At 38.7% G+C, this 15,025-nt stretch overlaps 1 protein-coding gene across 1 annotated transcript in view; it reads left to right on the top strand.

Moving 5' to 3' along the window:
* The window catches only part of IL16 (interleukin 16), a 36,782-nt gene that overhangs the window by 14,190 nt on the left and 7,567 nt on the right, over nucleotides 1-15,025 (top strand). Inside the window, exons 3-15 of the mRNA XM_010164219.1 lie at nucleotides 398-534; nucleotides 1,244-1,376; nucleotides 3,598-3,691; nucleotides 4,146-4,288; nucleotides 6,553-6,663; nucleotides 7,329-7,443; nucleotides 7,664-7,737; nucleotides 7,831-8,044; nucleotides 9,092-9,209; nucleotides 10,407-10,539; nucleotides 11,382-11,469; nucleotides 12,166-12,641; nucleotides 14,236-14,245. Of these exons, the coding sequence (XP_010162521.1) occupies nucleotides 398-534; nucleotides 1,244-1,376; nucleotides 3,598-3,691; nucleotides 4,146-4,288; nucleotides 6,553-6,663; nucleotides 7,329-7,443; nucleotides 7,664-7,737; nucleotides 7,831-8,044; nucleotides 9,092-9,209; nucleotides 10,407-10,539; nucleotides 11,382-11,469; nucleotides 12,166-12,641; nucleotides 14,236-14,245 (1,846 nt within the window). The remainder of the gene's footprint in view (nucleotides 1-397; nucleotides 535-1,243; nucleotides 1,377-3,597; nucleotides 3,692-4,145; nucleotides 4,289-6,552; nucleotides 6,664-7,328; nucleotides 7,444-7,663; nucleotides 7,738-7,830; nucleotides 8,045-9,091; nucleotides 9,210-10,406; nucleotides 10,540-11,381; nucleotides 11,470-12,165; nucleotides 12,642-14,235; nucleotides 14,246-15,025) is intronic.

Raw genomic sequence — 15,025 nt, 5'->3', positions numbered from 1 at the left:
CAGAATATTTCCTTTTCTGGCATATGTTTATTTTCCTCCCTGTCTTTTCTTATAATAGTTAGCATAGGCAAAATTTATCCAGTTACTATGAAAAGTCTATTATTTGTTCTCTTCCCTACTATGCAAAGAGGCACTCCATTCTAATACTTCTCTCTTGTAACCAGAAGCCACTGAAGTCCTATGGAAAACAACTTATTTTTAACACTGACTTTGTAATACAATTATTCTTTGACAACTGCACAGTGTTAAAGGCCTATTCCTGTCCTACTTGAAGGTAATCTGGTTCTAAGAACAAGTTAGTTTTCTGTGTCTTTTAAAAAGGTTTGAGATAACTGTAAGTAATTTTTAACATCCCTTGTACATTTTATTTCATGCAACCTTTAATCTTCTGAATCAGGACAGCTGCATCTGCAGGCTGTGTACAACCACAGGGAACAACAGCTCAGGAATCAAGCTCTCCCGGAGTCCAAACTGTGTATCCCTCTGGAAAGGGTTCACAGGCAGCCAGGCGCCTGCTGGAGGTGCAGCAAACAGGTACAGTACAAGTGAAGCGGCAAGCACATTAGGGAGAGGTTTTCATAGATTTCAGCTCTCTTCAAGGCAAGCTGTGCCTTGAAGCTCAGTTTCAGAGAAAGGCAGTGATGTTTGGGAATAATTTCTTACAACACTTCCAGTTGGAGAGACAGGTCCAGAGTCTAGAAGAATAAAACTGTGACCATTCAAGGAATCTAATGCTTCTCAATTACACTAAGAAATAAAACCTGGAAGAATGAAAAATTGTCATAACATTAAGTTTTTAAATGCTGTTTTCCTAGTTGTCCTATTAAAGGGCAATGTCAGATGTCACCAACCTAGCAAGGCCACTGGAAAGCAATGCAAGCCAAGCCTCTTGATAGGGCTTGAAAGTGTATAGTCTCTGATCAACTTGCAAATACAAGACAGTGAGAGAGGAGGAATATTTGCCTGGCTTAGGCTATTCCATGCCATCAACTTAGCCTGGGTGTAAGCTACATGTAGAAAGGCAGCCATTGGTCACCAGGACTGAGCAGAAGAGAACAGCAACAGGAAAAAAATCCTAGCAGGGTATGGGGTGCATCACATCAAGACATCTCATGGCAGCTCTGTTCGAAGCAAAGAGAGGACTGCAGCCAACTCCTCAGTTACTGAGACACATAGCACAATAGTGCCATACTGTTCTTTGTAAAATGATATGCAAGCATGTTCCTTTTTTTCCTTTTTTAAGGGATGGCTGTCTGAGCCCGAGGGATGAACTGTTAACACAAAATAGACAATCACTTAAAGATCTATCCAGCAAGGATGCTGAATCTCTCATTCACCCAACAACACGGCTGATGAACTTCATGACGGCTAGCAAAGTAAGCATGAAAGTTGTGGTCCCCTACCATAACTGTGGGGTTATTTGACATTTATTTGAGAGAAAATGGGAAACTGTGCATCAGACATTTGAAAAACATGGTTTTGCTCTTCCTGACAAAACCCCAAACCTCTTGTGGTCAGACTCTGGTGACTTTCAGCATAGCTTTTTCCCCAGATAAACAGAGGCTATGGGGAAGCCAAGGCCCTGGGAAATTCTAGCAAAGGCTGTACAATTCCTCCTTTTAGAAACACATAGCTTGCCAATGTTAATTTTCCATTTGGAAGCTGAGCAAAGGCAGAGGTGGATTTAAGGGAAGATCCATGAATCCAGAAGCCAGATAGCAGGCCTTGTACTGAAGTAGGTTTGTGGATCTAAGATCTATAGGTAGAAAATTCCCATGGTGAACGTTACTGGAGTCTGTTAGAGGGGAACAGGAAGCAGCATTAACAGGTCAGCAACCCCAAATTATCACCAAATCTTTCAGTAGAAATCCCTTTTGAGCTTTCTTTCACAGAGTCATGGGATTAGACACATTTCATTTCAGGCTTCTTGTCCTCTCATCCCCACCCCAAACTAGATGACACCAAAGGCTTTTCACTTGCAAATTCTAGAGGAAACTCAAGGATGATGACTGCACAGACTTAGTCCCCTACCACACATTTACCACTTCGAAGGCAACAGGGCTCAGCCAGAGATTTGTTGTAGGTGTCAGATCTTGATATTCATGGAAAAAAGGAACTTTCTGTTTGTTACCTGCAAATGGGTCACACAGAAAACTCTGATATAATCCTAGACTGAGAAAACACCCCTGACTAGAGCAGCTATGAGGTCTGACTGTGCCTCTTTCTAAGATGACAGCGAACTGTCTCATCCGGATGTTTGCTGTTTTTTTGTGTATTTTCTCTCCTTTAAATGCCTAAGTGTCCAGATACTAACTATGTTAAATTTTTGTAGCATAATACCATGCAAGGGGCAGCCAGTAAACTGTGCATTTAAATACAAGTCCACAGCAATTTAACGAAGGGTTACTAGGAAAGGCTTTTCAAGCTAGGTAATGTGGTAAGAGAAACACTGCAAAATCATTTTCATAATGCCTATTTAAGGATCTTCTCTGCATTTCTTAATCTGAAGAGTTCTCTAGGGGAATGGGACTGGAAAGCCCTAGTACGATTTTGCTACTTGGCAATGCCTCCACCTGCTGTCGAAGAGGAAAATTATCATTCACTATTTCTGGAGGTATCCTCAAAGAGCACTACTAAAATCAGGCTTCTGGATGAAAGTGTGTGTCTTAGTTGGCTCCAGACATGTAGATCCTGCTCTGATACTGGTTCTCGTGGCTTCTTAGTCCCTGTAGAATATTGCTGAGCAAAATCCTTTTATATTTGGAGGATTACTATATTTCAGTTTCCATATGCTCTCTATATTTAGTAATGGTCTTCCTTTAACTGTAATTCCCTCAGGATCAGTGGCATTCCCCATGTCACAACAGAAGCAGGACTTTCAAGAAACATACACATCCAGAAATTATTCCTAATATCAACTGTTATTCAGATGTGATCATTTATTTATTTTCAAACTGTTCTAAAAAGCTGCAATTGTAAACTTCAATGTTTTATCTGCAAGTTTTTAAAAGTTAGAATTAATGGCTGTATTTTCAAAATGAACTCACAGTTTTCAAGTAGAAGGGTCTGAATTTTTGGAAACACTAAAGCCTACTCCTCAAAGGTTTTTAAACACCCAGATTATACTTTGACTACAAACCATCCCTCTGAAATCAGCAGAAGTTAGACACCTACCCACCATTGCAAAGCTGGGCCTAAGAATTTTCCTTTTGAAAATAACACCCTTCCAAGGTGATAGAAACCGAGCACCCAAAAGCACCAGTTATCTCCAGAAATTGGTCAAACATGGCTACAGTTTACCCATGCATCCAAATATTAATCTGTCTGAACCAGCTGGGGGTGTCCAATTAATTTTCTATCCATTTTGACTAAAGACCAGAATATATTTATATTTTATTACTTTAGCAAGTTATAATCATGTTTATAGCAAAGTTTTAAGCTGTATTCTCCTTTATCATCCTTTTATTTGAAATAATCTATTTTGATTTAGGCTGAAATTTGTGCAAGCCAAATTAGGAGAAATTTTAAGTTTAGATCACTTTCAAGAATTTCTTGCATAGCAATTGATTTTTTTCTTTTTTTTTTTTTTTTCCCCAGGAAACACCAACCTGTAAGGAAAGGTCTTTGGAAATACAAAATTGTTTTCTGCCTAGTAAAGCTGCATGTCAACGAACTCGCAGTAATTCAACTAGTAAGTTGCAAAGAAGTCATCTTTTATCTTGTAATATTCAGGGAGCGCGCAGCACAACACTTCATTGTGTAATGGTACTGCAGTGTTGAAAGAAACTGCAGCTGCTGTCCAAATTTATTCTGGGATGCTCAGATAAGAATTGCTGATGCATAAAAGCATCAGCTTTTATATTCACAATATCCTACAGTCAAGGGTTTCATGCATAAGCATTCCATTTTATGGTTTTTAAGTTGTGTTCTAGGTAGGCCAACAGTCTTTTGGTAGAGAATGTTTGTTTTTTACTATATTTGACATTAATGGCCATACCCACAATGAAGACTGAAAAGATCACTTCGTTCACAGAGCAATTTACAAGAGGAAAAAGGTTTCTAAATAACATTTACCTGATAAAATGAATGTGCAGGAATGTCCAAGGCTTGAGAAATAACAGAGCCTCTCTCCCCACATCTGACAGGTGTAAACTCGTACTGGATAGGGGAGATGGACTGCACGGCACCCCGGAAAGCCTTGCCCTTCAGAGATCGGCAGCCCCACGCTCTCCACACCAGCCTCAAATCTCTTTCTCAACAGCTGGACTGCTCTGGAGGAAGAACCCCAGTAAGTTCTACAGGAAAACACCTGAAAAACAGGCAAAACGCTCTCCAGTAAGAATACCTCAATGACCTTGGCAGTCACTTTCCCGCCAAAACCAACCTTCCTTGCAGGCCCTGCCAGGGAAGATGACGCATGTCTGCTTCTTCCACTTTTTAACCCCATCCCTCCTCTGTGAGAAGAGTGAGAAAGGCTCTGTGCCTGCAAAAACCCCATTTCTCCAGCAGCTCCTCCCTCCCGTTGCCCCAGCAGGTTTTACGGTGTGTGTAAACCCGTAAAACCTGCTGGGGGCAACAGGAGGGAGATCCTCCTGTGTGATTCCCACCACCTTGGTAGCCACCTGGAGCTGCCTCAGAACTCATCGCTGAAGAGGCCCATCCCGGGTGTCTCCCTACCGCTTTCCATGGAGATGCTCCGTACATGTGACTGATAAAATCCTGGCCTGAGCTTTGGGTCCCGCCGCCACGAGCCTCCCGAGTCACCTCTGATGGCCCAGCCGTGGCCACAAGCAGCTACGGACTTGCCTTGTGGCTGGTGGGCTCTGTCTCCAGCTGCACTGGCTGCATGAGGCACCCTCCTTTCTGCCCCACAGGGAATCAGACATGTTTAAACAACCCCCTTAATGTAGGCTAGAGACTGACAGTCTCTTACTCTCTAGATGGATGCCAATCGACCCACCACAGGCTGGGAGGGAGAGGAGAGGCTAGGCAGGGTAGAGAGGGTGTGGGTGTTCATGGCTGAAGGTCCCCAGGCTCAAGCCTGGAGTGGGAAGATGGAAGTGAAACTCCCCACACACAGCTGCCTCCCCGCACCCTGCCCTCACTGCTGCTCTCCTACCTTTTCCTGGCCAGTCCCTCACCCTGGGGCACCACAGCCTGACCTGGGGCTTTAACAGGGGTGAGGAGTTCGAAACTGGAGCACAAAGCCCAGCCAAACAACACCTGTGCAGACAGACCCTCAGGATTTGCTGGGCTTCCTCCTGCTTGAAAGTCCTGACCATCGGCAGAGGCTCTTCGTCAGCATCCTGGTTTTGAGTATCGTTACCCACCACACACAGAAATACACAACACACTCCCTCATCACACAGAGGTAAAAGAAATTTCTGATTTCAGATCCAGAAGACTCACAACAGAATAAGCAGTCATCCTGATCTGAGAGCACAGATCTGTTTTTAGTAGTGCACAGACGTTTCCCTTCTTAATCATCCCATGTTGAATAAATAATGTTTTATTCGTGTCAAAATTGAGACTTATTTTCTGGCATATGCAAAAGTTGAATTTTTGGCTGATGTTCCACACACTTCAACACCTGGTAGTTTCACTTTTATGCATAAAAAATAAGTGTTGAACTCTCTTGGACTTGTAATGAGTGCAATTAACTCTGGACCTGGTGAACTTCATGAATAGTTAGCTTTAGGTAATGATTTTTGTCATTAGATTGTAATACCCAATTGCATGTTCAAATAGGAGGTTTTCATTAAATATTTCATTAAAGGTTCATTAAAATGGGTCAAAGCTCACAGTCTGGAGTTAAAAAATCCGCTGTCTGTGGGAATGGAGGGAGGACAGGTCTTGGTTATCAAACAAAAACAATGTGCTTCACTTCTTTCAGCTGTAGAAAGAAGCCTACGTGGTAGCTTAACGGAGGCAGTGCAGGGTAGTTCAGAGTCTGAAGAACTTTTATGAAAAAAGTCATATTTTGGAGGAAATGCTGAAAACAGGTTCTGTATGTCCCGATATAAAGTTATTTAGTAGCAAGATGAGTTCTTTCAAATTTCTTGTTTCCTAGTTCAATTCTTAGAGATAAATATATCATAATACTTGTTTAGGACCCCTTACAGTCACAAATGGGATTTTGGCATGGATAGTCAAGTGAGAGCACAAATATTTCTTTCTACACCATTGCACCACTTCAAAGGCCAACATTCTAGTTTCCCTCTGATTTAGTCACTGTGGGACAATTTCAGTGAGCAGGACTTCAGAGTTTGAATCCTAAACCTTTAAAGAAAGACAAAACAGAGTAATGTAACTTCAGGCCACTGACTCCTCAATATATCATGGAAAAAGTCTGTTTTAGCATAAAAATTCCAGACTACTCAGTGTGGTCATCAGTTCTGTGCAAACTGATTAAGGGAACTGATTTGTTGGGGTTTTTTTAAACTTTTAGCACCATCAGTTATAAGGAGGAAAATCTGAAATCAAGTTTTCCTGAAGTATGTACAAGAATTTCTGGTCCTCCATTAATTATTACTTTTTTAAAAATGTTTACAGGCAATTTCAAGACCGTCTAGATCACTAAGTACAGCACAGTTAGTGCACACATCCTGTGGCTCACAGGCTTCAGTAATCTCAAACATTGTACTGATGAAAGGACAAGGGAAGGTGAGACTTGCTCTGTTGATTTACCATAGAGTTTTACTTCATTTCACAAAGGTAAGCTGCAAGGTGTGGGGAAGTGACTTCAGGTATTAAGATTGCTACTTCTGGGCTGCCAATTCATATCCAGGCTTTGCCAGGAGTGATTAGTTATCACTACTTGCTTCTTAATAACCTTCTGAATTATCTCTGCTGAAGCACAGTCTTCAGGTTCTAATAACACATCCACATCAAGGTAGCAATTAACTCTGTGTGGTAGAGAGTAAGAGAGATCTCTCCTCAGGATCTCCATCTGTGTGTTTGAAATTAGTAGTAATATCAAGATCCTATGGGGTATTTTTTTTATCAATCTCATTTATGGGAGAGGAAATTAAGAAGAACAGATAAATTAATCTCTCAAGGTTGCTTATTGGTTCAAATAAAAGAATTTAGACACCTTCCTGTATACTTATAATAGTGAATTGACAGCACAAACAAAAAGCAAATCATGAGAGTACTGCGCTAAATTTTTCCTCTGCTTTTACAACTGGCATGTGGTTGACTATTTTTTCATGGATTATACTACTTTATTGATTAGTACTGCCCATGTAGGTAATACAGAAGAAACTGCAAATGAACTATTATAAGAACTGAACATGGGCTCTCACACACTTTTTTCTTCCATAAATTAGGGTTTGGGCTTCAGTATTGTTGGAGGGAAAGACAGCATTTATGGACCAATAGGCATTTATGTCAAAACCATCTTTCCTGGTGGAGCTGCTGCTGCTGATGGAAGGCTACAAGAAGGTGGGAAAACCCTTTTCTCTTTCTTTTTCCAGTACAGATTCCTAAAGAATGGTATCTAAACACAGAGTAAAGTGAGGCTGAAATGAGCCATAGATGACTTTTGCACCTGCATTCATTATTGGATTTGCAACACTCCTTTTGTGTACATGTATGTGTCATATAACTTATTGCACAATACAGTAATAGTAACATAGTGCAATTTTTTTCTCTTTAAAAACAGGTGATGAAATCCTGGAACTGAATGGAGAATCCATGCATGGATTAACACATTATGATGCTTTACAAAAATTCAAGGTTATGTACTCTCCTTATAGCAAAATTTATGTCTTTACACACAATGTGCATGTGAACTCAACCCATTCATTCATTATCTTTTCTTTCTTGCAGGCCAAAAAGGGTCTTCTGACACTTACAGTCAGGACAAGCTTCAGCACACCTCATTCTGCTTCCAGCTGTCTGTCACCCCACTTGTGTCAGTCACTGAGCTCTAGTACCTGCATAACCAAAGAAAACAGCTCTTTCAGTTCAGAAAGTGCACCGTTCTCATTAAATGTTACAAAGCCCAATGACAGGGTCATAATGGAAGTTACCTTAAACAAAGGTAAGTGCTAAAATTAACTGAGCACCAGTAAACAAGGAACCGATTGACAAAACACTGTTCATTTCCTCTCTGCATGTCTTTCCTCACTAACTTGAATCTTTCTGAGCTCATTTTTTTTTAATACACTAAATTAGATCTTAATGCCTGTCAGTGCTAACAACTATCTATCAACAGCAGGATTTTGAACATCATCTGTCCTCAAGAGCCAATCATTCTTTTTTTGATTCATTTGAACATTAGAGTCACATTCATATCCTTCATGGGAAAAAGTACACCTCTTGGCAACAACTACCAATTATTAAGCAGATTATGCAACTCTTGCCAAGCAGTTATTTTCATTCTTGAAAAGGCTTAAAAACAAATAAAATACATATCTGTATCTTCTTGCAGTTCTTTCACCTCTTCTCCAACTGTCACCATCTATTTATAAACAGCCATTGGCAGAACGAAATAAACTTTTAGATATGGAAACAACAAAGCAGCAAACAAAGCAAAGTCTCTATGAAGTAACAGTATGACTTACCAAACACACAGTATGGGATCTGACATCAGAGTCATTGTCCAGAGCAAAGAGGGTAAATTCACAAAAATCTTAAGCTCCATTATATAAATCAGAAAGGGGATTGAGATGATATAGGAAACAATAGCCACCTATCCTTAATTTTTGTTTGTTTTTTGATTTTTTTCTATTCTGTCTCCTTGTAATCATTTGAATTCTTCTATACTGACAGATGTTTTGCAAAATAAACCTGCATTGCATTGTACATGTGACAAATCAGTAATGAATTGCAAACCAGATCTTGAAACCCTACAAACAATACTGGTGTGCACTCACTTTAATAATGAGGGGAAAAAAATAGGGGGGAAAAAAAAAAGCAGTAGGAGCACAGCAGCTAATATCGAATGTGAAATATTCATGAACACAAGACTTTGGTTCCAGTTTGTATAGGAAAAAAATAATTAAATTGAAGACAGTTTTAAAAAGGTCTCTCCAATGGTTTGTTTTGACTGCTTCTTACATCTTAAAATTATTATTAATTCTTTCAGAGCCAGGTGTTGGCCTTGGAATTGGGTTATGTAGCATCCCTTACTTCCAGTGTATTTCAGGGATTTTTATTCACACCCTCTCACCAGGCTCAGTGGCACATATGGATGGGAGACTCAGGTAGGCTGAGAAAGAGTGTCTGTCTTATGCTACAATTTTTTCATTGCTCTGTTTTATGGTTTTATTTCTGACCTGTTTGGGCAGGAAGTCATAGTGCTTTCTTGCATTTTGGGGTTTAAAGCATATATGCTATTCTGAGGGTACGAGCATGCATGTTTAAGATATGTAGGATTTCCAGATATACAGAAACCCAGTGAAATTACTGTCCCTTGTCCAGGCTGGGATAGCTTTGGGGGTACTTCGGCAAGCATATAGCATTCTTCCTGGAAGAGATTTCCAAATGAGAAAGTATCCAGAAAAACTGAATATAGCATATTCTGGCATGTTTGAGCACTGGTTTGCCCTGACACAAGCTCCTCAAATTCTATCCTGTTTTGCCCAATAGAAATACAGATTTGCTAAAATGAACTTTAGTGGGAGTGTAGAAATTAACTTTGTAAGATTTATGACCAAGTAGTAGTGTTGAACATATTTAGAATTGAACAGAACACAGCATTTTCAGTGATGGCTTTTTGATTTAAGTTCAGGTGCTCTTTAACCTTCTGCTCTACATTACTTTAGCTGAAAGAACTGTGGTCTTACATTAATTGAAAATATCTATGATACAAATCAGTGCCTTCAGTCAGCCTCTTAATGTATCTGGGTATTTGCAGTAGAGCAGAGAAGGGCAGTCTCAGTTTCCATATGGTCCAAATTTGGATTTCATCTAGAAAGAGGCAATCTAGCAGTCAGTAGGATTACAATAGTTTGTCACTAGAATTTTTCTATTAACAAGTTATTCATACGTAGCAGAAATACAAAATCCTTTCTGACCTTAAATAACACTAGCAGACCATAAAGATGTGAAAAGTGAAGTATTAACTTGAAAGGAAGGAAGACGTAGGTGGAAGCAGCAGCTGAGCTGCGTACAGCAGAAAGATCACAGACACAAAGTGCATAGCTGAGCATGAAGAAAGCTCAAAGGTTGCACGCAACAAGGCAGTTAGATCAAAAAAATCTTGACGTCCAATTCATTCTCATTCAATTTTCTGTAACAGGAACAGAGGCACATAATGGTTTAATCTCTGATCAGATTAGAGGTCAACCACATGAATTTGCTTTTTGTATACTTTCACATGGGGGGAGATAAAGTTGGGAGAAAAGAAAATCTGCTTTGTTTATATCCTCTCTCTTTTCTTTTTTTTAATATCTCTGCAGGTGTGGAGATGAAATTATAGAAATTAATGAAGCTTCAGTACAAAATATGACTCTTAATGAAGTTTATGCTGTGCTAAGCCATTGTGATCCTGGTGCTGTGCAGATTATTATTAGCAGACACCCTGAACCACAGGTAGCACACTGTATTATTTCTGACTTTCAAGAAAACACATATTAAGACTAAGTGAGGGAATAGGTGCTAATCTAAAACAGGTGGAAAAATATTAATACCAAAGATGCTGATCTCATAAGTATTGCTGCACACAAACAAACCTGAGATATACACTTAAATATAATCATATAAGATTTGAAGATCACTGGAGACACTCTTGCTTGAGTTTCTGTGCTGTGAATAAGGAAGCTACAGAAATACTATTTAAAGACTAAACAAAAACATATTTCTTATTCAAGAAAGAATTCCCTATAATAAAAAAATAATTTCAAAGAGGCAACATACCCCACAGAAGTGTTTACACACCGGTCTTTCAGTAATTAAAATTTAGGTCTTGCCCAGAAAATATTTATAATTAAATTAATATTAAAGTAAAATATTTTATTCTTGTAAGATTTTTCTGCCAAATGTTTCCTAACACCAAATATTGTATAAATTATCAAGTTTAAATTGTTCCATAAATTATCCTTAAAAAGCAGTATTAAATTATCTTACACTGACAAATCCAGAATCTCTACTTCTAGTAAAATATGAAAAAGAACATATCTTTGAAAGATCACATTTTACCTAAACAACCAATATAATGAGCACATCCATAGATATATTTCAGCTATACTGGAATACCTAAAAATATCATAGTGTGCTCTTAGCTTTAAAATTAACTGATATTTGATATAACCAGGTCTATTCATTTCCATTGGAGGACCTGCAGGACTTAGAAATCTTTATGAAAGGAATAAATATTTAAATGTTACTCATCCCACAACAATCTCATGAGTGTATAATGGCATGATATTTCCTAGGTGTCTGAGCAACAGCTAAAAGAAGCTGTTGCACAAGCTGTGGAAAACAACAGATTTGGAAAGGAGAAATACCAATGGAGTACTGAAGGTAAGGGAATAAGTGCATTCATTGAGACATAGTAATTTTGACTTAAAAGATATATAGGATGAATACATGCTATATTAGAATCCTTAGTAAACCAGAGTAGAAAGGAAACCTCACAGGACAGTGCTCCTAACATGCCTCATAAAATACGTTACCAGGGTGATGAGAAAAAATCACATATGTTTGATCGCCAGCAAAAATTTTTATGGAAACTTCCTCTCAGTCTTTTCTCATCCATTCCAACTTGTAACCTCTGCTTAAAGCTTTTCAAACAACTGTCAGTAGTTGACAGGACTTATGATAGCAAGGAACTGCACCATGCAGGTGACATCCTGGGGACAAACACCTTGTTAATCCCCCTGTGAGGAAAGGCGTGTAGAGTCACGGTTAGAGCTATTTGCCCAGTTCAGTTATGACATCCTCCCACAGTAACATACTGTGATGATACTCCTTTTAGTAGCCTCATTTCTTCAAAAGGACCAAAGGTAACAGAATCATCATCAGTAAACTATAGTGTTGAGATATATATATAGGGAAAATGTAATGTCATTTTGCTGTCCAAGAATGTAACTGTTGACTCTTTGATCTAGAAGCCTTTAATGCATAAATCATACCTTTGCAACAACTGAAGATGGTATTTAGCTGCAAATGTAATCTGCTGAATCTTGAATAGACATCTTGAACATGTTCCTCATGCAGGTGTTAAAAAACTAGAAACAAGCTGGCATGGAAGACATCCATGTGAAAAGCATATTGAAAGGAGTGCTGCTCTCTGCAACCGTGGGACACAGAAGCTGATGACCCGCTCAAGCAGTGACAGCAGCTACAACCCTAGGTCCTCCTGTAGTAATGGTGCAGCATACCAACTGGCTGACTTGAAAGCAAGAGTACATAGCATTGATGTACCAATTACCAGACAACCTGGCCTGCTGTACTCATTGTCTGGTAATAATTCAGAGCGGAATTCTCCTCCTACTTGTAATGAGAGAGGTCGACCCTTGCAAAACACTAAGAAGTCATCAGAGATCCTCGTTAGAAAACCTAAATCATCAAAGCCCAAACCTCCACCAAGGAAATATTTTAAGCAGGACTGTACATGTAATGACCAGTGTAATGCAGAGAGAAAAGAAAAGCTTGTGTCAGAAGTGGCAGTATCACCTTCTCCAGGTGTTCAGGTAAAGCAAAACTTGCAAAAATTTTTCTTGTGTTTGCTTATTTGTGAAGCAAAGGAAGGAGGAAGGCAAAGTGACTTTGTATGATGGCAGGAAGAAAGGCAGGGCAGAAAGAGAAAGTGTACATGTATATAAGGACCGGGGGAAGGGGATGAGGCTCTTCTGTTTTGAAAATAATGTATGTAATCTTAGTGAAACCAGTTTAATTCAAAAGGTGATGTTCAAACTAAGGTCAGAAGGCAGAGAAGTGTCTGAAGGAAATTTTCTTCCATATCAATGAATCTGAGTTAAAATCCCTGAGAGAGCAGCAGCGAAAATGAATGAGTTCCTCACTGTCATTCCTTGCCACTGGAACAGTGACATGCCCTGGTCTGGGACAGGAGGAGTTTTCATAGCCTCTGATGTCAAGCTTGGTGTGGCTGATTTCAACCTCAACACTTAGAGTCAAATAATTTTTGAAGCAGAGAAGTTGTGAAACAATGTCTTTGTTTCAGTAGTGTATTTCTATTGGAAGAAATCATTAACATTATGCACAGTAGGTAGTTTTGAGCTCACACACCCTTCTTGAGACTAGGAGATAATAAACTCATTTAAATTGCGAGGCACATACATATTTGTTGATGAGCTACAGTATTTGAAAACTGAATGTATATTTGTACATTACTAAATTTCAGTTCCCTCTCTTACCTAAGATAGAACAGAAAGATAGTGTTTCACATTTGCATGAGTGTGAGGGATTGTGAGATCTGCATGTTGAAACAAAGTTGTGGTTTGTTTAAAAATGAAACCTCTTCTACCTGGGTTTAGTAATAGGCCAGCAGAAATGAACAGACCTCAGTGCCTCAGTGCAATGCAATGCAATGCAAAAAAAAAAAAAAAAAAAAAAGATACAGTCCATGTATAATGTTAATATCCAAGAATCCAAGACAGTTTCAATTCATGTAAGGTCACTCTTTTACCATGCCCTAAGAAGAGAGCAGTAGAAACGTATTCATCAACAGCTACTAGAAGATCACCTTTCAGAAGTGAAATTCAGGGAAATAAGTACTTGTTGAACTTATTAGTGCATGCAGCTTGTCCATTATTCTTCAGTACTCAGTTATTCTAAATGATAAGGAGAAAAAAAAAATAAATCTTAAAATCAATAAAGTCCCTGAAAAGTCAAGCTCTGTTAATGAGCTAATCTCCTCTAGTAGGACTATTTGTATATCTCAGGGCAATAACTCCTTTAAGTGCCCAGGAGAGAGGGTTTCTTGTCAGAATGTATTTCAGATCATTAATAGAAGGTTTTATTACTATTTATTTAAATTTTTTTTAACCTTTATTCCCCAAACATTTTGTATTAATATGCAGTTTGAAGCCTGCATATCACAGTTTTATATGGGGTTTCTGCAAACTATAAGGTTGCTTTTTCATAACTGAGAATGCTTAATTGATATTTTCTACTGTGCTTTAAACTGCATCAGTAAAAAGGTAGGTATAACTGCCATGAATACATATCAAAATGTGCGTTCAGTGTTTCTAAATTGGCTACTTCACTTGCTGGATGTCTGATGTCCACATCCAACAGCAACAGAACGCAAGTGCAACTTTCAAGAAGGACCGTGGTAAAGGGATGAGACAGGTTTTCCCAGAATAAGAAAGTTGCATAACAAACACCACCCCATTACAGAAAAGCTAAGAAATTATTCTGTTACTGATTTTTTTCAGGACAATCTCATTTGTTTCTAGACCTTCACTCTCCATCCAGTTTGGTTTTGGTTCTGATTAGTAATCCTGAAGTTTAACTACAAAGTTAGTTACAGTTACAGAAGGTAACTTGGTGTCATTGGTTGCAAATGAAGGAGGTGATTCCAGAGCATGTGTTAATAATGTTGAGAGTGGTACTTATTGCAACCTCAAACTAATCCTCTCATCCTATGTCTCCAGCCAAAAACAAGAGAGAGAGCTCTGAAACTGCAGTAATGATTTAGCTTGTTTAGCTTGTGCTTAAAGGGAGAAGGCTTCAAAAGAAAAGAGAGTTTAACATGAAGTTAGAGGAAATTTGCTTGACTGGTTTGCAAAAGTCTACTGAATAGCTGATATTATAAAAAATGAAAATTACAGTAGGCAATCTTTTAGTTTATTACTAAATTTTTGAGATGTTAATTGCATTTTTTCCACAGTCTTTTTACAAGTGTAACCATAAAATATGCCAGCACTCTTGTAATGTAGAATACATTAAGTTCTGAAGATTGCAGCCCAAGCAGAAGTGAAAGCTTGATTTCTGATCAATATTTCTTTTCAGATTAAAAACAAATGAAAATACGGGGGAGTTTTAGATTAATATATAGTGTGGTTTGTATAATTACTTTCTGACACACTTCTCTTTCCTGTTTGTTCAGCAG

This window comes from Antrostomus carolinensis, unplaced genomic scaffold, assembly GCF_000700745.2.
Source record: "Antrostomus carolinensis isolate BGI_N321 unplaced genomic scaffold, ASM70074v2 scaffold13660, whole genome shotgun sequence".
Taxonomy (NCBI): domain Eukaryota; kingdom Metazoa; phylum Chordata; class Aves; order Caprimulgiformes; family Caprimulgidae; genus Antrostomus; species Antrostomus carolinensis.
This window is presented reverse-complemented; position numbering and strand designations above follow the sequence as displayed.